Here is a 23,332-nt window from a genome sequence, read left to right on the forward strand (position 1 = left end):
TGATAGTATTTTCCATCCCACTCAAAAGAGGTCACTCTTAAAGGGGAACTGCACTTTTTTTTTTTAAATGTTGCCTATTGTTCAATCATTATGAAAGACATGACGGATTGTTTTTTTTAAAATGCATTCTAAATATTAAACGTAAATAAAAGTCCACTTACAGCGGCGCTAATGGGAGCTCCACTATTCCGCCCATAAAATCTGGTAAATAACCATCCAGAAAGCACCAACAATACTCCATTTACATTTTGTGACTTGAATATTACCCAAGTATTAGTGATATTGTTATTAAAAGTGCTAACGCGGACAAACTCTTTCTAGCAGATACGTGATCACTTCCGTGTGTCCCTATGTTTACATCATTGAGTGGTCTGCTGTTTCCTCGCTTCCCTGCAAGTTTTTTGTTGATCATAAATCATGTCTCTCACCTGAAAAGTACATGGCTGAGGATATAATCCGACAAGTTGGGACACTTTGCCAGCCATTTAGAACCTGGAACTGGCGAGAACCACAAGAAAAGCGCTTCTCCCCGCTACGTTTTTTTTGCGAGTATTATGAGACATTTTTCGTCGAAATGGGAATATATGAACATCCTAGTAGTCAGCAGCCTAATGACAGCAGATCTTGTACAGTAAGTGATTTTTATTATGTTTGTTGGCTCTCAAAGTCCACAGTGAGCAGAAATCAGTGATGAAAAAAAAAAAAGCAAATGTGATGCATTTTTTAAATGAATGCGCCGTGTATGCTTAAAATGATAAAATTGTATTATAAATGTGCCTGTTACTACATTACATATATACGTACATCATGTATATAAAACCATAATTGAGGTGTTTGGATGTTTTTTAGGGGCTCTATTGGCAGAATTGAATGGCTCCCATAAGCTTCATTATAAGCAGACTTTTGATCGACTTTATTTAAAATTTAGAATGCATTAAAAATAAAAACATCCGTTATGTCTTTCATAATGATTGCAAAAAAACTGCAGCTCCCCTTTAAGAGGGAGCAGTAGGCTTGGTTTCTAAGATGTCTATGGATGTTCTCATTCCTCCAGGTCATTGTATTCTCAGGGCACTCAATTGATCGCAACTCAACTGTTCAGTTTGTCCTAAAAGTCGTTTCGCCTTATATCCAAACATCATGCTCATCGGTTTATGCTCAGACTTAGATTGGTTAGATCTAGTCTAGATGCTAGTGCCAAAACGCCCAACTATTTATCCGCCAACAAGAAGAGGCTTCTAAGAGGTTGCAGTGCTGAAAGACCCCAACAGTTGAGTAAAACATTTTAGATGAACAAAGTTATATTTTGGGTGATGGTCATTTATTCAATGTACCTTCATCTTCGTCTGTGCTTTGTTTCATCTTTTTCCTGGATTTTGAGTTCTTCTTTAATTTCAGTTCCTGTTGGTCCAATACGAACTGAGTCACTGTGAAAGATAGAAGACAGTGAGGGTCATATGTTGGATGATAAAAGACTGAGGTCATCACATACAATTGGGTCATACTAGTAAAAGTTATATGAAAAAAACAATTCATTTGTGCCTTACATAAGTAAAGTTGACTATCTGACATATAAAAGGGAAGAAAAGGTGACCCACCGTTTTGCTCAGTCTGAGACTCACATTTCTTGTCGCTGGTGGGCTCCGTGTGTCTCTGGATGTAGCCTTCTAGGTAACAGCGGAACTTGGGCGATGGGGCAAAGAAGGCCAAGCTGACAGCCATCAGCTCCCAACCTGCCGCTAAGCTTCTGGGGCTGGCGTTTCCCGTCGTCTGCCTCACTAGCTGCACATACAGCTCGTCCCGCAGGCCCGCCATGTCCCAGCACTTGGTGACTATGAGTAGCGCAGAGTGACGGCGGTTCAGACGAGAGGGTCTGTCTCCCATGTAGGCCTGCACCAGCTTGAACATTTCGCAAGCCTCCTTCCTGACAGTGCGGTTGGTGGTGACGAGCATAGGCTTTTTGATGGAACCTCGGTTCCAAGACAACATGTTGGCGATGGAGACCCGGCGCCGGAACAAGCCTTGCGTGTGCATGTTGAGGTGCTTGCTGGCCCAGTCCTCCATGCCCATGACTGGAGGTGGTGGCTGTCGCAGGGTGGCATAGGGGAACTGGTAGGAAGGTTCTGCTGATTTTGTTCCATCAGAGCCCTCTCGGTTGTCATGGCTGGCAGGCCGATGTGGGCCAAGTGATGAACTCCGTCCGTCTACCATGTCTTTCTTTCGGTTCTCCAACTGAGCCTGCAATTCAAGTGTGCCCACCTACAGGAGAATAAAATGGGGGTTTAGAAAAGGCTGAGAAAAAAACAAGTACAGCAGAAGAAAAAGCTTGCAGGCTATTCTGCTCTCTTTTGCTGTGGCTTGGTGAGAAACTGTTGCCTTAGAGGATGGCTATGTATGGTCTCAGCAGCAGGTGACACGCTAAGGACATTTATTACTACTTATTGACCCATACAAAACCTAGTCCTGATTCCTGCGGTGAGGTTTATGACCATATGGAGCACCAACTTCCCTCAACAGAGAAAGCAAGCAGTAAGCCAGACACATTTTGAAGCAGCCAAATACAACATCATAAAATCTAGAACCCAGCCAAATTTAAAATACAATTTTGCCAGCGAGCATAAAATTTGATGGCTTGTCTTCTGAATTGTATCCTGATGTAACGTGGAACAGTTTGATGCCAGACACGCTCAACTTTGGTTGGACTTTTATTTGTGCGGTTTCTCAGTCTACAGGAGCAAATCAGAAGTTTGTGCTATTTCAGATGTTGCAATATGCCTCAAGTATCGAACAGAAAGGGACAAAGGCTGTACATAATACATTGTAATTATTCATGGTTTAATGGAAATGTCTCAAGTTAAAAGGATTATAGTGAACAAGTTCAATCAAAGGTCCTGCAGTAAAAACAGAATGTTTAAATAGGGCATTCATCAAGCTTGTAACTAGTGAACCATAATCCTAGAGTCAGTGATTGTGTGTGTAAGTGATTTGCCACCAGGTCTGAGGGACATTCCAGGACGGACTTAGTAGTAGTGGGGCCTGCCCGGTGTCAATTGGCAGTCAACTACAAGTTACAGTGTAGCAAACAAGGCTTGATGGTTGCCTTCCTCTCCTACAATTTTGCTGCCAAGCATGAACCATATGGACCACAGCTTCCCTCCTTCCTGAAGGAGGGAGGCCATGTCCTGAATCTCTCTGGTCTGGCATGTGCCCCATATGCCCAAGCATGGAACGGGCATATGGGTATACAGTACCTACAGAGCAGGACAGATGGAAGATGATAGGTAATGCTGGGACCATGGCCACTATGATCTGTAGAGACCAGTCTGCCAATTTAGGAGATATTTGGTAGTGGGGACACTCATGAGTAAGAAGAATCACTCATTGTTGTTTTTGTTTCTCTAAAAGATGATACTTTTCACTCACTTTTTTAGGTTCTCTTGAACCTTGATTTTCATAGCACATGCTCATTGATACTAAAAATTCAGACTTTTTAAAAAAACAAACTTTTGCTGTACCCTGTACATGTGACTAATGCAATCCCTAATTTTAATCTTTAGGATGATTTGCCATCAGTGATCACTAATTTGGGTGTGGTGGGCCTTACCTGAGAGGGTGGTCCTGGAGTTTCAGGTGAAGACAGGCTGGCCTGGCTAGTAATACTCATCTCCAAGGTGTCAACTTTTTCAAATGTCCTTTTCTGCCGCCCTGGTATCTCTAGAGGCGTCAGCGCAGCGTTACTCAGAGAGCAAGAAGCCCCAGTGATGTCTTCTCGGGATGAGCACCTGCCGGTTGATGCACCCCCGGCCCCAGCATACCACCTGAGAGAGTCTGCAGGGGAACGTGTCCGGGATAACATCACCCTCTCGCCCATCTCGGGATCCAGTCCCACTCTCACCTCCCTCATAGTGTTGGAACGACTCACTACTTCCCTCATCTCAGCCATGAGTCTCTCATTGAGGGCACAAAGTTCCCCATTGCTGCCAACTGACCCAGGCCTGCCGCCAGCCCCTCCGCCGGCGCCCATTCTTCTCCTGCTCTTCCTTCTCAAGCTTGGAGAAGGCCCGGTTGAGTAACCGGAATCTTGATAGTTTGCAGTTGCCTGTGGTGTTGAGGAAGTAAAGTCCTGTGAAGCTTGACTGCTCTGCCTACTGTGTCGGGCCTCCATGGCACGCTGCACTGTAGCCTCCAGTACGCGCCAACTCTGCTTCTTATCCAGTGTACTTGGGCCTGGGGTCACTGCTTCTCTGTCTCTCAACTGACCTCGAACTTGGGGCAAAGAGTGAGCTTGTGTTTGGGGATGTGGCTGAGCCTGCGGCTGTGTTGGGACAATGTCTTGCCTGGAGGTAGGAGAAGGTGTATGTGAGGGTACAGGGGAGCCAGGAAGGAGCCCCTGTTTGGGGTCTACATTGATCATATGTTTGATGCACTCAAGGCCAGCTAGGCTATAATCCGAAGCAGAAGGATTTCTTCTGTGTCTAGGACCTGGGTGAGGTGGACCAGGGTGCTGGAGAAGTCTTGGTTTCTGGAGGCTATGGGTGGGTGTCAGGCGAGACAGTTGTTGCCCATTGTAAAGATGTGCCCCTTCCACCTCCATGTCTATTGGGGGTTCATCATATATGGGACAGTCTGTAACTGGCTGGTCATAGATTGGGGCACTGCAACCATATTGAGGGGAGATTGGGCGTGGTGTGCTGGTCTGTGACCTGTTCAGGAGCGGACTGGGATGGTTACTGTCTGTTGTCGCTAAACAGAAGCTGCCATTACTGGCTTTTCTCAGGTGATGGGCCTGGCGAGGGTCAGGTGCTGCTTTGCCGGAGGGGACGGTTTTACATGCTTGGGTGGAGCTTGAGCATCCTCCTTGGGTCTTATTGCTGGATACATGGGGCGTGAAGTTGTTGGCTTTGTTGGGTGCATTGTGCTGGAATTGCTGCTGCAAAACTGGACTTGGCTGACTCCGACTCATGCTGTTCACCTTTACCAACATGGCTGCCTTAGAACCCGGTGCAGGCTGCCATCTTTGATGGGCATCCCTAAGAAAAACACACGGTGCACAACATGTAAATCATGATGATTGTGAAAATCAGAGTTGATGAAAAAACACTAGTTAGTAAAATAAGTGAAAACAACACATGCCGCTAGAGTCCATCCAGTGGGATTTCTTCCAATAAGAGGCGTATTATATTATGGGAACGCTACACTCCATCCAGTGGTATTTCTTCCAATAAGAGGCGTATGATATTTTGGGAACATTTTTGATAAATGATAAATGGGTTATACTTGTATAGCGCTTTTCTACCTTCAAGGTACTCAAAGCGCTTTGACAGTATTTCCACATTCACCCATTCACACACTGAGGGCTATGATAATGATCTATCCATCCATCCATCTTCTACCGCTTATTCCCTTCGGGGTCACGGGGGGTGCTGGAGCCTATCTCAGCTACAATCGGGCGGAAGGCGGGGTACACCCTGGACAAGTCGCCACCTCATCGCAGGGCCAACACAGATAGACAGACAACATTCACACTCACATTCACACACTAGGGCCAATTTAGTGTTGCCAATCAACTTATCCCCAGGTGCATGTCTTTGGAGGTGGGAGGAAGCCGGAGTGCCCGGAGGGAACCCACGCAGTCACGGGGAGAACATACAAACTCCACACAGAAAGATCCAGAGGCCGGGATTGAACTCATGACTACTCAGGACCTTCGTATTGTGAGGCAGACGCACTAACCCCTCTAATGATCTATTTTTTATCTAAATAGGAACAAATTAACATATGCCAAGTTAATCTGAAGACCTTATAAACCGTGTGCCCTGAGAAAAGTCAGGATTGCAGTAGCTCACAAGGTTAATTTGTCTCCTTTTTGGTTGAGCGGCTGAGCTAACCTCAAGCAATCTGCCATCAATCTGGTCACACTGCTCTGGTCTGCCGCCTTCCTTTCTTGCGCCGCCTCGTAATCTTCTCCTGAAATTAGGATTTATCATTCCTCCAACTTGCCCTCATGAACCGGCTTCCGTCAAACATGGGCATTACAAACGCATGGCTAAAGTTGGCAAGGTGTGTGAAATTACAGTGTGACGCAGTAAAGAATGGACAATCTCACCATACATACAGTACATACATATGGAGAGCAGCAACAGACTTACCCTAAGTGTCTCGACCTTGGCGTGATTAATTAAATTAAAGTTGATCACCTGCTGTCGTGCTAATCCAAACGTAAATACTGTTCCAAAGTCTTCCATTTTTCCCAAGTGCACTACATATCAGTTGAGATTTTGATTGTGGCAGGAGGAAGGCGACGCAAAAGGGAGGAGGGAAGAAGGCGGATTGAGGCCCCCCTTCTCCTTCCCACATCTTTCTGGAACAATGCTAAAATAATTCCCTGAAGGTCTAAGGTCCAACGGCAAACTTCCTTTAAAACCGCCCCCCCAACTAAAACGTGTCGCTCTCTTTCTCTCCGGGCCCACAACAGCTCAGTTAATTGAGAGTCACCCCACCGCAGTTTGAATGTAAACAAGCTCTCATCTTCAAACGGTTCCATAGATTTCCCATCCAAGCTTTGCCTATAAACAGCTGGGTCCACACCACCTGGCACGGCACCAAGACTGCCACAGCCGTTGGGAAGGCGCCAAAGTCCTCTCCTAACTGACACCAATCAAGACAGTTTACTGCTTAAAACACAATAGAACAGACACACGTGTGAAGACAAGAAGCTTTCCTGGGACTCACCCCAAACACACCAGTGTTTGGTTGTTACAAGTAAGTGTGACGTGTTACACAGGAGGGGGGTTTGATGGGTGACAGCTGCAAGTCGCTGTTTGTACTCTTTGAAGCACTGTATGTTTTTTTTCCTCACTGTGGTCGTGTCACGTTGTATGAGGTGAGACAAACTTAACAAAATCATTGCCACCATGGCAGTTGACACGCAGCTGACCATTTTGCACCAGTTTGCCATCATGTAACATCAAGGTCCTTCTTCTGATTGGCTGAGCAACAACAGACCTCACACACTAAAACCACAATAATCAAATTTCCTCTTTCTTTATCAGCAAACACATCAAGTCTGTAACAAATCAACTTCTGAGGTTCATGCAAGGGCCAGTTGTGAAAAACATGAATCTCCCTTCTGTGTTTTGGAGCTCATGGAATTCTTTTTTTTTTTTTTTTTTTTTAAACAAACTGACCCCGAGACAGTAGCAACATCCATTTCCTGCAACAGTAGAAGCATTGGTGGATGGAGAGAGGGGGCTTCCTTTCACGTTGCACAAACAGGCTGTTTACACCCTGCATTCATGACAAGGGCATTGGCAAAATTATTACAATAGGCTATTTATGATTGACTATACAATCGCCCCTCGTTTATGGTGGCTAATTGGTATGGTATGAACATGGTAAACAAATAATAATAATAATAATTTCCACAATATTGGAAACAATAGCTTGTCCAAAAAAGGTTGGTAGGATAGCAAATTAGGATTTAAGAAGGACCTAACAATACACTTTGATAGATATTGCTCAGAATTTAGTTTCATGTTCATCAATATCAAAAAGTGGTCAGTAGTTAACTACGGCAGTAAGACTGTATCATGTTTTTGATCTCTATCTAAAGCCAACATTCATCTAGAACAGACCTAGGCAAATTAAGGCCCGGGGGCCACATGCGGCCCGTTAAGCTTTTCAATCTGGCCCGCCAGACATTCCCAAATAATTTTTTAGATCTCTAAGATGATGTAAAGTGTAGCTGCCATTATGATGTGCAGTAATGTTTTCAAATGACCGTAAGACTTGAACTATACAAAGTATTTCAATGGTTGGAATCTGTGCTTTTGCATGATATACTAGTTACTATGGTAATGTAATTAGTTAATATGGTAATCTAATTAGTTACTATGGTAATCTTAGTCACAGCAGCTCAGACGAGGCACCAAGCAGTGTGGGTGGGGAGCGTTTCCACAGAATGTTTCCAAAGCGGCCAGCCTGAAATGCGGGTGTCAGGGACAGACGCGGAAGGAGATTTTTACAACAAATTTCTAAAGCTTAGTGATATATCAGATCATAAGTGGTTTATTTTTTACCCTTCGCCTTCTTATTTGGCTGTGTTTGTTGCATTTGTGTTGCGTTTCGCTTGATTGTAAAATATGTCGATCAAGAGGGGGTGTGACGTTCATATGTTGTCAATAGGGGTGTGGGAAAAAATAAATTCGAATTCGAATCGCGATTCTCACATTGTGCGATTCAGAATAGATTCTCATTTTTAAAAAATCGATTTAAAAAAATTTTTTTTTTACTTTTTCAAAAAATGTATTTTTTTTTTTTTTTTAATTAATCAATCCAACAAAACAATACACAGCAATACCATAACAATGCAATCCAATTCAAAAACCAAACCCGACCCAGCAACACTCAGAACTGCAATAAACAGAGCAAGTGAGAGGAGACACAAACACGACACAGAACAAACCAAAAGTAGTGAAACAGAAATTAATATTATCAACAACAGTATCAATATTAGTTACAATTTCAACAGAGCAGTGATTAAAAATCCCTCATTGACATTATCATTAGACATTTATATATAAAAAAAAAAAGAACAATAGTGTCACAGTGGCTTACACTTGCATCGCATCTCATAAGCTTGACAACACACTGTGTCCAATATTTTCACAAAGATAACATAAGTCATATTTTTGGTTCATTTAATAGTTAAAACAAATTTACATTATTACAATCAGTTGATAAAACATTGTGCTTTACAATTATAAAAGCTTTTTACAAAAATCTACTACTCTGCTTGCATGTCAGCAGACTGGGGTAGATCCTGCTGAAATCCTATGTATTGAATGAATAGAGAATTGTTTTGAATCGGGAAAAAAAATCGTTTTTGAATCGAGAATCGTGTTGAATTGAAAAAAAAAATATCGATTTATAATCGAATCGTGACCCCAAGAATCGATATTGAATCGAATCGTGGGACACCCAAAGATTCACAGCCCTAGTTGTCAATATTCAGTGTTTTATCATTCATAGTTAATATTGTAAATCCCATATTCTTTATTTTCATGTACATTCTGGGTGTCTCATTCAGTAAAAAAATTACAATTCCATTTCGTTTTTTTAAGGCGGTCGGTCGTAACGTTTTTAGCTTTCAATCAGACATTATTGTGAGGTTTTGTATTAGTGTTCCTAAAAATCAGATATACTGGCCCCCAGGCACATTTTTTCTAAAAATTTGGCCCCTGAGTCAAAATAATTGCCCAGGCCTGATCTAGAACAGCACTTGGATGTAAGTAACACAGGGCCAGGTAAATAAAATTACAAAGCCCTAACCAAGGAAAAGTGAAATTGTGAGAAAAAAAAAAAAAAAACAACGAGAAATTGGAGAGGCCAATGTGGGAGTGGAGGAGACCAGAGAGACAGAAGAGGAGGGTAAGGGCATGTGTAAATGAGAAGGGGTGGGGATTAGTCGTGGGAGAGTGCAGCAAGGGAATGAGCGAGAAAGCTGGCATTCCTCAGAGCTCTTTCAAGGGGCCTCTGTGGCTGTGTGGGGAGTCCCTCACAATGCATGGCTGTGCCATCGTCACGGAGACGCCTCTGTAAATGACAAAGATAGAGTGCAAGGTGGGGGAGGATAGGACTAAGGCTGAACCTGAATCTTCAATCTCCAGAGTTGGTCGAAAAGGCTCTGGCACAACACCAAACAGGCCTAGACTGGGTACTAACATAAAGAATGGCAAAATGGTTGTACCATTAAGAACCACAGCAATTTATGATACAAAAACGAAAATATGTTCAGCTGTCTTTGGAATTCAAAGAGATGACTGCTGCCCTTCAAGCAAGAAAGCATGTATTCCCACGGCCGATATGCCCACATCGCCAGTAACAATCTCCTTCATTCAAAACCTAATGTGAGCATGTGATAACTTTAGAAATCAGAGAAATATAGGATGAAATCAAGTTAGAGGCCCCTCGGACAACTTGCATCTTAATCTGATTGGCTTCTGGGGCAGCAAATCAACTTAACGGTCAGCAAACTCATATTAGTCTCAGCGGCTCGAGTGTTTCACATCACACAGTGTCTGATACCTCAATCACAGTGCTGAGTATTACTGTGGTCAGATTGTCTTAGTGACTACATTTACCATAGGGATTATCACAGGTGTTGTCTTTCCGTTCTTTCCTGCACAGAGTATCCGCTGTTACGGAGCTATCCACAGAGCACCCTTTGCAGAAGAGTTTATGGATTTGATTTGTTTTTAAAATATACAACCTGGGAATAGTGATGTCTGCAAAACAGTGGTTATTATTAACATTGGCTCGAAGGAAGAGGAAATAAGTTTGTACAAGCCAAGCTTTTGCTACACAAACATCTTAGAGCACTGACCAATGGGATAATTGGAATGTATGTGTAGGAAGGAAACTGAAACAGACAAAAGGGATATCTGTGAGGACAGTACCGTATCAATATTATGTCAGACCCACTCGACATCCATTGCTTTCGGTCTCCCCTAGAGAGGGGGGGGGGGGGGGGGGGGGGGGGGTTACCCACATATGCGGTCCTCTCCAAGGTTTCTCATAGTCATTCACATTGACGTCCCACTGGGGTGAGTTTTCCTTGCCCGTATGTGGGCTCTGTACCGAGGATGTCGTTGTGGCTTGTACAGCCCTTTGAGACACTTGTGATTTAAGGCTATATAAATAAACATTGATTGATTGATTGACTGATATATCTCCATGTGTTTTTACTTCTTGCGTTTGATCATATGTGCATTCATACAGGCCGGACGTGTCCCCCCACAATATTGAAGTCAGATACATTTGTTCCACCCAAAAAGTATACCACAGAGGACAAAAATGTCTGGTTTTGAAATCTTTGACTTTTGTGCGTTCATTTTGAAAGCGTAACACAGTGCCAAGTCACTGGCCCGCCCCTTTACTCAGTGGCTCTGACCCTGAGAGAGACGAGAGACGAGAGACTGCAAGTGGTCTTTAAAACTGTGTGTAGAAAAAGTTGCCGGAAATATAGCTTGCCGTTAATTTATATTCATATTTGGAACCGAGGTCTTTTGAGTGAAGTCATCTTAATTCTAGGTTATTAAGTTGTAGTCATCTGTCAGTTTTCTGATATCGGTCTCCCCCAATGGTAAACTCATTCCTATGCCTTTGTCTGCTCCAAAAACTCAAGCACAGGTACAATGTTGCCCTACTTAAAAACATTTGTGTTACGAACATGTCGTGTTTTAAAGTTAAAGGCTTACTGAAACCCACTACTACCGACCACGCAGTCTGATAGTATATATATCAATGATGAAATCTTAACATTGCAACACATGCCAAAACGGCCGGGTTAACTTATAAAGTAAAATTTAAAATTTCCCGGGAAACTTCCGGTTGAAAACGTCTATGTATGATGACGTTTGCGCGTGACGTAGATGGTTGAAGCGGAAGTATTGGGACACATTGTATCACAATACAAACAGCTCTGTTTTCATCGCAAAATTCCACAGTATTCTGGACATCTGTGTTGGTGAATCTTTGGTAATTTGTTTAATGAACAATGGAGACTGCAAAGAAGAATGCTGTAGGTGGGATCGATGTATTAGCGGCTGGCTGCAGCAACACAACCAGGAGGACTTTGAGTTGGATAGCAGACTTCGACAGGCGGCACAGCATTAACTGTGTGGTTACAGGTCCAGTGTTTGGTTCGGTGTCTCCTGATAGTAGTATTGTTGATCTTCTGTCTATCCTTCCAGTCAGGGGCTTATTTCTTTTGTTTTTATCTGCATTTAAGCACGATGCTATCACGTTAGCTCCGTAGCTAAAGGGCTTCATCGATGTATTGTCGTGGAGATAAAAGTCACTGTGAATGTCCATTTCGCGTTCTCGACTCTCATTTTCAAGAGGATATAGTATCCGAGGTGGTTTAAAATACAAATCCGTGATCCACAATAGAAAAAGGAGAAAGTGTGGAATCCAATGAGCCCTTTTACCTAAGTTACGGTCAGAGTGAAAAAAGATACGTCCTGCACTGCACTCTAGTCCTTCACTCTCACGTTCCTCATCCACGAATCTTTCATCCTCGCTCAAATTAATGGGGTAATCGTCGCTTTCTCGGTCCGAATCGCTCTCGCTGCTGGTGTAAACAATGGGGAAATGTGAGGAGCCCTTCAACCTGCGACGTCACGCTACTTCCGGTACAGGCAAGGCTTTTCTTATCAGCGACCAAAAGTTGCGAACTTTATCGTCGATGTTCTCTACTAAATTCTTTCAGCAAAAATATGGCAATATCGCGAAATGATCAAGTATGACACATAGAATGGATCTGCTATCCCCGTTTAAATAAATAAAAAAATAATTTCAGTAGGCCTTTAAAGTTAAAGTACCAATGATTGTCACACACACACTAGGTGTGGCGAAATTATTCTCTGCATTTGACCCATCACCCTTGATCACCCCCTGGGAGGTGAGGGGAGCAGTGAGCAGCAGCGGTGGCCGTGCCCGGGAATCATGTTTGGTGATTTAACACCCAATTCCAACCCTTGATGCTAAGTGCCAAGCAGGGAGGTAATGGGTCCCATTTTGATAGTCTTTGGTATGACTCGGCTGGGGTTTGAACTCACGACCTACCGATCTTAGCAATACTTCTTGAATAGTGCGTCTTTAGTGTAGTGCTACACCAAATCTATGCAACGCCATCCACATAGTGTCAAGTTTGAGTTTCAATGAACAACGGTGCAGAGAGAGAGGGAATGTAAAATATAAAATAACGCCGTACGAACAGTACATGATACAGACAGTGACGATAACAAGTTTGTATGTGAGGGAGTGTCTGCATAGCATAATATTTAGACTTGGTTCTTTTTACATCTTTAAAAAAATCCCAGTAGAGCCACCTGTCCTACAACAGCTGAACTGGCACCTTCATCAGAGCCAAGACGTCTACCAGCTGTGCATGTTTCTGCTGTCAGGGTGCGATCCTGAGGAGTGCCAAACTGCACCATTCAACAGCCACTGGTATCATATTGAAAAGATAGCAAGCAAGACCCAGTCGACACACTTCTGGAATTTGAAAATGTATTTGCACCTCTTTTTGTGAGTAGATACTACTACAGCACCATTTTAAACAAAGAGTGGTCAAAGGCAATCTCAATGACAAACAACAAAAGAGCAATGAATGAACAAATGAGTCAGGACAACGGTGGCCACTGATACAGCATGAAAGTAGTTGTCATGTACTGTAGTTTAAATCAAAAGCCATAAACTTTCAAAGGTTATTGACCAAATGGAGATCTTAAAGGCCTGGAGAGAGCAGATCCATTCTATGTGTCATACTTGATCATTTCGCGATATTGCCATATTTTTTATGAAAGGATTTAGTAGAGAACAACGGCGATAAAGGTCGCAACTTTTGGTCGCTGATAAAAAAAAGCCTTGCCTATACCGGAAGTAGCGTGACGTCACCGGAGGAAGGACTCCTCACATTTTCCCAAACAATGCAGCGAGAGAGATTCGGACCGAGAAAGCGACGATTACCCCATTAATTTCAGCGAGGATGAAAGATTTGTGGATGAGGAAAGTGAGAGTGAAGGACTACAGTGCAGTGCAGGACGTATCTTTTTTCGCTCTGACCGTAACTTAGGTACAAGGGTTCATTGGATTCCACACATTCTCCTTTTTCTATTGTGGATCACGGATTTGTATTTTAAACCACCTCGGATACTATATCCTATTGAAAATGAGAGTCGAGAATGGACATTTCTTTCTTTTCTTTCTTTTAGTTTATTTCGAACATGAACACATTTACATCATAATACATCACACAATTTCATATCATTTCATTTACATCATGCCCGAAAAGGAGTAGGAAGAAGCAAAGCTTATTTAATCCTACCCCTTTCCCACTTCAAAGCATTTACAATTATATAAAATCATTTACTGACCTTTTTATATAATAAAATAACATCTATGAATTAGTATATACAACAGTTTGTAATATGTAATTAATTAATTTAGTCATTATTAACATACTGAGATGAAGAATATTTTCAATAAGGTTGGAAGTTTTTCTCATAATTCTTCTTCTTTGTACTTTGTAAGCACTATTAATTTAAACAACCTCTTAAACTGGATCATGTCAGTACAATTTTTAACTTCTTTACTTAATCCATTCCATAATTTAATTCCACATACTGTTATGCTAAAAGTTTTAAGTGTTGTACGTGCATATAAATGTTTTAAATTACTTTTTCCTCTAAGGTTATATTTCTCCTCTTTAGTTGAGAAGAATTGTACATTCTTTGGTGGCAGGTTATAGATTGCTTTGTACATCATTTTAGCTGTTTGCAATTTTACCAAATCACCAAACTTTAATATTTTTGACTTAATAAATAAAGGGTTTGTATGTTCTCTATATCCAACATTATGTATTATTCTAACTGATCTTTTTTGTAACATGGTTAGCGAATGTAGCGCACATTTGTAGTTATTTCCCCATATTTCTGCACAATAACTCAGATATGGTAACACTAGTGAGCAGTAGAGAATATGAAGTGATTTTTGGGCCAGGACGTGTTTTGTTTTATTCATTATTGAAATGTTTTTTGCTACCTTATGTTGTATGTTTTGTATATGAGATTTCCAGTTCATTTTATCATCTATTAATACTCCCAAAAATCTGGTTTCTTTTACCCTTTCGATGTCTACTCCGTCTATTTGTATTTGCGTATGATGCTCTTTCCTACTATTACCAAATAGCATTATTTTAGTTTTACTGAGATTCAAAGATAGTCTGTTTTTGTCAAAGCATCTTTTTAATTTGTTCATTTCTTCTGTTATTATTTATATTATCTTCTGTGTGTTCTCTCCTGAACAGAAAGCAGTTGTATCATCTGCAAATAAAACTAACTTTAAGTCCTTTGTAACTTTACAAATGTCGTTTATATAAAGATTAAACAATTTTGGTCCCAGTATTGATCCCTGCGGCACACCACAGGATATATCTAGCCGTGTTGACATATTTTCACCCATCTTCACATATTGCTTCCTGTTGGTTAAATACGGTAGCTTCTTACCCAGTTCAATACTAAACCTCTGATGCCATATCGTTCTAATTTTTGTATTAAAATATCATGATTAATTGTATCAAATGCTTTTGTTAAGTCCGCACATTCTTTACCATCTATTGCATTGGTAATTTCCTCTGTTATTTTAATTAATGGTATTGATGTTGAGATATTTGCTCGAAATCCATATTGGTTCTCCACGAGCGTCCCACTTTTGTTAATAAATAAATCTAATCGACTATTGAATAATTTTTCCATGATTTTGGAGAATTGTGGAAGTAATGAAACTGGTCTGTAGTTAGTAAACTGGTGTACGTCTCCATTCTTATAGATTGGTACGACTTTTGCAATTTTCATTTTGTCTGGGAATTTTCCGGTTAAAAATGATACATTGGTGATATATGTCAGAGGTTCTGAAATGTCTTCTATAACCTTTTTTATCGTTACCATATCTATTCCATGACAGTCAGTTGAAGTCTTGTATTTACAATTTTTTACAATTTTGATTATTTCTTCTTTTGTTACACTTTTGAGAAACATGGAATTGGGATTTCTGTCTATGAGCTATGACACAGTGACTTTTATCTCCACGACAATACATCGGCGAAGCTCTTTAGCTACTGAGCTAACGTGATAGCATCAGGCTCAAATGCAGATAGAAACAAAATAAATAAATCCCTGACTGGAAGGATAGACTGAAGATCAACAATACTATTAAACCATGGACCTGTAAATACACGGTTAATAATTCCCAGCTTGGCGAAGCTTAACAATGCTGTTGCTAACGACGCCATTGAAGCTAAATTAGCAACGGGACCTCACAAAGCTATGATAAAAACATTAGCGCTCCACCTACGCCAGCCAGCCCTCATCTGCTCATCAACACCCGTGCTCACCTGCGTTCCAGCGATCGACGGAAGGACAAAGGACTACACCCGATCATCCGTGTGGTCGGCGGCTGGCGTCGGCTAGCGCGTCTGCTGTCCAAGCCAAAGTCCTCCTGGTTGTTTTGCTACAGCCAGCTGCTAATACACAGATCCCACCTACAACTTTCTTCTTTGCAGTCTTCATTGTTCATTAAACAAATTGCAAAAGATTCACCAACACAGATGTCCAGAATACTGTGGAATTTTGAGATGAAAACAGAGCTTTTTTGTATTGGATTCAATGAGGTACCAATACTTCCGTTTAACTAGTGACGTCACACGCATACGTCATCATATATAGACGTTTTCAACCGGAAGTTTAGCGGGAAATTTAAAATTGCACTTTATAAGTTAACCCGGTCGTATTGGCATGTGTTGCAATGTTAAGATTTCATCATTGATATATAAACTATCAGACTGCATGGTCGTAGTAGTGGGTTTCAGTCGGCCTTTAAAACAAGAGTGATATCAGATTTTCTTTATTTTAAAATAAAACTTAGTCCTATGAAAAAAACTTAACAAAAACATAAATCATGATCATAAACAGGCTCACAACATCATGTAGAAAAAGTTGAAAATGAGCTAACCACATCAGAAGCAGATATATTTTAAATGAACATAAAACAGCGGTACTTACATCCTCTAAAGTGGTGACAGATGATAGCATGAAAGACTCCCACTCGACACATGTATACAATGTGTGACTCATTAAGAACATAAAGAAGTGAAGTTCTATCAAACCTATAAGACACCCCCTCGTTTCACCCCTCTGTTCCTGAAAGAGCAAAAAGGTGATTACTTCTACATGACTCACTGACAGTCAGTCACATGCACGGAGGGCCAACTTACATTGTTTTGGCTTTTTTACACTTTCGCTTCCTTACGCACGCACGCACGCACGCACATCATTCTTGTAGAAAAAAAACCCCCTCCGAACTCACTGTTTAATGTCACAAGACCAAGCTGCCAGCGAGTGCAGAAGCGACCTGGCAGTGGTTTTCAGTCTAAGACAGTTAAGTTTACCAATGTTTTAGCGTTTTTGTGGCCAACAGTAACTTATGTTTTTGCAAAAAAAGACATTGTTGATTGACCAGCAGCCTGTCATCCTTACAATGCCCGGGGAGACACAGTGCTTTTAAATGGGGAAGGGGCCTACAGTGGCACCACAGCGATATAAAAGTCGGGCAAAGTCTCCAAAATTCTCCACTAGATTGGTCGCTATTAGCTCCTTTGATAAAGAGTTCTGAATAGAGATGTCGGATAATGGCTTTTTTGCCGATATCCAATATTCCGATATTGTCCAACTCTTAATTACCGATTCCGATATCTACCGATACCGATATATACAGTCGTGGAATTAACACATTATTATGCCTAATTTTGTTGTGATGCCCCGCTGGATGCATTAAACAATGTAACAAGGTTTTCCAAAATAAATCAACTCAAGGTATGGGAAAAAAATGCCAACATGGCACCGCCATATTTATTATTGAAGTCACAAAGTGCATTATTTTTTTCAACATGCCTCAAAACAGCAGCTTGGAATTTAGGACATGCTCTCCCTGAGAGAGCATGAGGAGGTTGAGTTGGGCGGGGTAGGGGGTAGTGCTGCAAGGGGTTCTGGGTACTTGTTCTGTTGTGTTTACGTTGTGTTACGGTGCGGATGTTCTCCCGAAATGTGTTGGTCATTCTTGTTTGGTGTGGGTTCACAGTGTGGCGCATATTTGTAACAGTGTTAGGCCACCCTCAGTGTGACCTGTATGGCTGTTTCCCAAGTATGCATTACATTCACTTGTGTGTGTGAAAAGCCATAGATATTGTGTGATTGGGCCGGCACGCGAATGCTGTGCCTTTAAGGCACGCCCCCAAAACTGTTGTCTGGATGGAAATCGGGAGAAATTCAGGAGAATGGTTGCCCCGGGAGATTATCGGGAGGGGCACTGAAATTCGGGAGTCTCCCGGGAAAATCGGGAGGGTTGGCAAGTATGACTGGGAGACGCAACTGCTCTGTACTTCTCCCTATGTCCGTGTACCACTCCATACAGTGGCGTTTTAAAAAGTCATACATTTTACTTTTTGAAACCGATATTACATTTTAAAGCATTTATCGGCCGATGATATCGGCATCTCTAGTTCTGAAAGTTCTGAAATATACAGGGATGTGAGCACCTTGAGAAAAAAAGAGGAACATTTAAATCAACACAAAGTGGTGCCACGCAAACCCTAAAAGAAAATTTAGAAAACCAAGATCACATTTTCTACAATAGGGTGCATTACTAAACTATATTTTACTTTTAGATTTATTCTCATCTACCAACCTCTTTTGACTGTCTTTTTGACACTTATGTCACATGTAATGTACCACATATTTGTTTATTTATTTGAGTTGATCATTTTCTAACATTATTGTCATTGAAAATGTAATGTAAAATTATATAACATGCATGCAAAGAATTCAGAAAAAGTTTCTCATTTGGCAACTTTATCCTGTAGCAATGCACCTTCTGGTAATATAGGGCTTGAACGTGTGACGTGGAAACACAATGCATCACGGGCCTTACTGCAACGGAATAGCATCTTTACATTGGGTTGAGTGCAAGACTAAACTAAAGTTGTGTTTTTGTTCCAAGTATGTAGCCAACGTGCGCGGCATCAATACGGTTGTCATGATCGCTTAACGAAAAAAAAAGAAAAAGATTTGGTGAGATTTGTCTCATTTCCTAGCATAGAAGCAAAGCCAAGGAACTCGGATTAGTGAGTTAATAAAGAGACAATGAACAGCCGGAACACATCTGTGAGATGATCAAACATCACTTACCGCCATCACCTGGTACATGTTGGTATGTTGACGTTATTTTCACACTGATATGTTTGAATTAAAGGCCTGCTGAAATGATTTTTTTTTATTTAAACGGGGATAGCAGATCCATTCTATGTGTCATACTTGATCATTTTGCGATATTGCCATATTTTTGATGAAAGGATTTAGTAGAGAACAACGACGATAAAGGTCGCAACTTTTGGTCGCTGATAAAAAAAGTCTTGCCTGTACCGGAAGTAGCGTGACGTCACCAAAGGAAGGACTCCTCATATTCTACCATTGTTTTCAATGGAGCGAGAGAGATTCGGACCGGGAAAGCGACGATTACCCCATTAATTTGAGCGAGGATGAAAGATTTGTGGATGAGGAAAGTGAGAGTGAAGGACTAGAGAGGCAGTGCAGGACGTATCTTTTTTCGCTCTGACCGTAACTTAGTTACAAGGGTTCATTGGATTCCACACTTTCTCCTTTTTCTATTGTGGATCACGGATTTGTATTTTAAACCACCTCGGAAAGTATATCCTCTTGAAAATGAGAGTCGAGAACGCAAATGGACATTCACAGTGACTTTTATCTCCACGACAATACATCGGCGAAGCTCTTTAGCTACTGAGCTAACGTGATAGCATCAGGCTCAAATGCAGATAGAAACAAAATAAATAAATCCCTGACTGGAAGGATAGACAGAAGATCAACAATATTATTAAACCATGTACATGTAACTACACGGTTAATAATACTCAACCTGGCAAAGCTTAACAATGCTGTTGCTAACGACGCCATTGAAGCTAACTTAGCAACCGGACCTCACAGAGCTATGATAAAAACATTAGCGCTCCACCTACGCCAGCCAGCCCTCATCTGCTCATCAACACCCGTGCTCACCTGCGTTCCAGCGATCGACGGCGCGACTAAGGACTTCACCCGATCATCCGTGCGGTTGGCGGCTAGCGTCGGTTAGCGCGTCTGCTATCCAAGTAAGTCCTCCTGGTTGTGTTGCTGCAGCCAGCCGCTAATACACCGATCCCACCTACAACTTTCTTCTTTGCAGTCTTCATTGTTCATTAAACAAATTGCAAAAGATTCACCAACACAGATGTCCAGAATACTGTGGAATTTTTAAATGAAAACAAAGATTTTTTGTATTGGATTCAATGGGGTACCAATACTTCCGTTTATCTAGTGACGTCACGCGCATACGTCATCATATATAGACGCTTTCAACCGGAAGTTTAGCGGGAAATTTATAATTGCACTTTATAAGTTAACCCGGCCGTATTGGCATGTGTTGCAATGTTAAGATTTCATCATTGATATATAAACTATCAGACTGCGTGGTCGGTAGTAGTGGGTTTCAGTAGGCCTTTAAAGCCTGTTTTATTCTGTTGCACGCATACCATTAGTAGGATGTAGGGTTGTACAGTATACCGGTACCAATAAAATATAGCGGTACTAATCAATTGAAATTGGTACTATACCACCTTTTAAAAGTACCGGTACCGTTCTTTCATCTGAATTCCGCTGTGCGGCGGTGACTACAGAGCCGAGGTGCATGATGCGGAGTGTGTCAAAACGCAAACACAAAGTGCATACAAGCGATAACATCTTGGAGAGGAAAAATGGCAAAAAACTCAAATTCTACTTGTTAATAAAAGAGGGTGCGTGAAGCGCAATATGGAGGTATTTGGACGCCAAAATTAACAATAAAGGTGACGCTTTAAACAGGGAGGCACGGTGCTGCAAATACTGTTTTACACCTTTCCTGCTTGTCGGTGGGCTGTCACAAACAAATGAATGGAAAACACTAGGTGTGGTCAGCATTCACACTTGCCTCACTCAGGACTAAAGTCCACTTGTAGGCAGACCAAGACCCATACCTTAGGCAGTCTAAACCCGTCTGTTTGGTCCTGGACTGCGTTCACACTTGACAAATGAACTGTACTAGGGACTAGAGTATGTTTGAACTGGATCAAACTGTCAAATATGTTAACTCAGGGGTGTCCAAAGTGCGGCCCGGGGGCCATTTGCGGCCCGCAGGTCATTTTTTAACGGCCCCACGGCACATTTTAAAAATACTATTGAAAAAAATTTAAAACATAAAAAGTGGTATAAAAGAGCAAACAGGTGAAATGTAACAAGAAAATGTTGCAATGTTTACTCTAATAACACAAAGCTGCCATGCAGGCTTTTTCTTTCTTTAAAAAATAATAATGAATCAAAATCAATGTCATTATGAATTATTGACCTATTAAAAGCTCCAATTAAGTCACATTAAATATTCCACTTTGAGATATTTTTTTTGGAAAAATGTTGCATATTTTGTGTTTGCCATACAAAAAATTGAGCAGTTTTTAAAAAAAAAGAAGGGCCTAAAACGAACAAACAAAAAACATAAACAACAATAGAACTTATAATTGACGGATAGATCTGAAGTTGATCTTGAGATTATTGTGTTAAAAGTAAACAGTAAAAAAAAAATTATAATTTATTTTTTTAACACTTTAATGAGTAGGACCCTTTTGGATCCACAATAATTTTAGAGTGATTGGTTTTTAAGTGCCATTGCTCAAAAAATAATAATGAATTAAAATCAATGGTGTTATGAGTTGACCTTTTTAAGGCTCCAATTATTATATAATTTCAAATATTCTACTGAAAAATTTTATTGGGAGAAAATATTGCATATTTTGTGTTTTTTCCATTAAAAAAATTGGTTTTCTTTGACAAAAAGAGCATACAACTTAAATCTTTAAAAACGTTATATTGACAGATAGACCTAATGTTGATCTAGAGATGTAAAACTTGAATAATAATAAAAATAATTATACTGAATAATGACACATTTTTTATATTTTTTTTGACCAAAACCCTTTGGGGCGCCCGGGATCAAGCTTGAGTGGAGGCTTAAATGTATATTTTTTTATACATATATTGTACTGGTTTTTGAAATGAAAAAACATCAAAACGGCCCCTGCTTGGTTTGATTTTTCAGTGTGCGGCCCTCAGTGGAAAAAGTTTGGACACCCCTGTGTTAACTGATCCAGCCCATACCCCGACATTTAGCCCAATGACTACTTCGAGTTCTAAATTTCGTGCCATCTCATGTGTGCTGGTATGACAATAAGTTAAACATATGTAAACACACAACCTTAAACAAGACAATTACAGATGGGTGTAAAATGTCACCATGATTGCCCGATGCTAACGCAGAGTTATGACTATACCATTAAAGAGAGCTCAATGAGAGGGCATATAAAAATCCTTCACTTTGACTTACTGCTAAGAAAGAGCTTCTATTTGACCCAGGGAAAAGGCCTTTGTTCTTTATAGTGGTCCATTATACACTTATGACCAGCCTATAAGACAAAAGACAACTTATTGAAGCCCATAGGCAGTCTTACAACAACTAGAAAGGTCTGTGGAAGAAAGCCCACACACATGGTAGGTCTGCTCAAACTTGTGTGGCTAACTGTGTGCGGAGAAACACCCTACATATGGTTCAGGGCAACAACAAATAGAGACACATGCATTAAAAGGCGGGTGAAAATCAACACAAATGCTTTGCACTAGGTATTCTTAACACATCCCAATTTTACATTATGGAAAGCAATCCGTTTGCATGTTTCCTGCAGCACTAACCACACGTGACTGGTATGTTTACCTGTAGAAACCACAGGACTTTCCTGATGAGCTCCACAGGCTCAAAGTACTCCAGAATTCCCAGGACATGTGATAAGACTTAGCAAATGACAGATCAAGCCCTCAAACTTACTAAGAAGAGATCACCAGTCTTTCGAGAACAGTGCGAATGCTAGGTAATAATATTTGTGAACAATTTGCAAAAGTGTAAATATACACACAAAGCCTAATAAAAACATTGTATTTTGACATTATGATTTACATTTTTGGGGGGTTTTCTGCATGTAAAAGTTATAAAAAAACACCAAAAGTAAAAAAAAAAGAAGGATACAATCAAAATATGTATACATTCATCTTTGGAAGACATTGACATATGGTGACATTTACTATGTCCTCTCTTGGACTTTGTGATGTTTAAAATAAATTTAACAATAATGACAACATACTACATTTGAACATTTCATCACACCTCTGACAGATATTACCATATTGGCATACTCTTTTGGAAAAAAAATTGAGCTGTCTTATCTATCATAAACAGATTTATGCACAGCCAAAAACAAAAGGAAACTGGGGGAACAACTGGGATCTTTTAGCTCCACAGAGAACAGCATTGTTTTTCCAAATGTGACCAAAAAGCCATTTAATCTCTACTAAGATCTCAGCAACAAAGCTAACAACATTTTAACAAGCAGAGACATGAACTGTGGAATATATAAAATAGAATATAATCTTAAAAGACAGTTTAAACAAAATCAAAGCCGCCCACAATGGGTGGAAACTATGTAACAACCACAAACACAAACCATAGAGACCCTTTTTATATATTGAATTTCAAATTTCTTCCTCACCCATTCATCGATGTCTTTATCAATAAGATCCAT

General features: G+C 40.7%; 1 protein-coding gene across 2 annotated transcripts in view; it reads right to left on the bottom strand.

Annotated features, from left to right (window-relative positions):
• Window positions 1-23,332, bottom strand: part of arhgap46a (Rho GTPase activating protein 46a) — a 99,156-nt gene that overhangs the window by 16,306 nt on the left and 59,518 nt on the right. The window contains exons 3-5 of one of the 2 annotated variants that reach the window (XM_062046570.1): window positions 3,605-5,030; window positions 1,623-2,259; window positions 1,335-1,427 (exon numbers count right to left, since the gene is read on the bottom strand). In XM_062046570.1, the coding sequence (XP_061902554.1) occupies window positions 1,335-1,427; window positions 1,623-2,259; window positions 3,605-5,030 (2,156 nt within the window). Of the gene's footprint in view, window positions 1-1,334; window positions 1,428-1,598; window positions 2,260-3,604; window positions 5,031-23,332 lie in introns of both variants that reach the window. The other variant, XM_062046562.1, reaches the window with a different exon arrangement.

This window comes from Entelurus aequoreus, linkage group LG01 (genome assembly GCF_033978785.1).
Source record: "Entelurus aequoreus isolate RoL-2023_Sb linkage group LG01, RoL_Eaeq_v1.1, whole genome shotgun sequence".
Lineage (NCBI taxonomy): Eukaryota > Metazoa > Chordata > Actinopteri > Syngnathiformes > Syngnathidae > Entelurus > Entelurus aequoreus.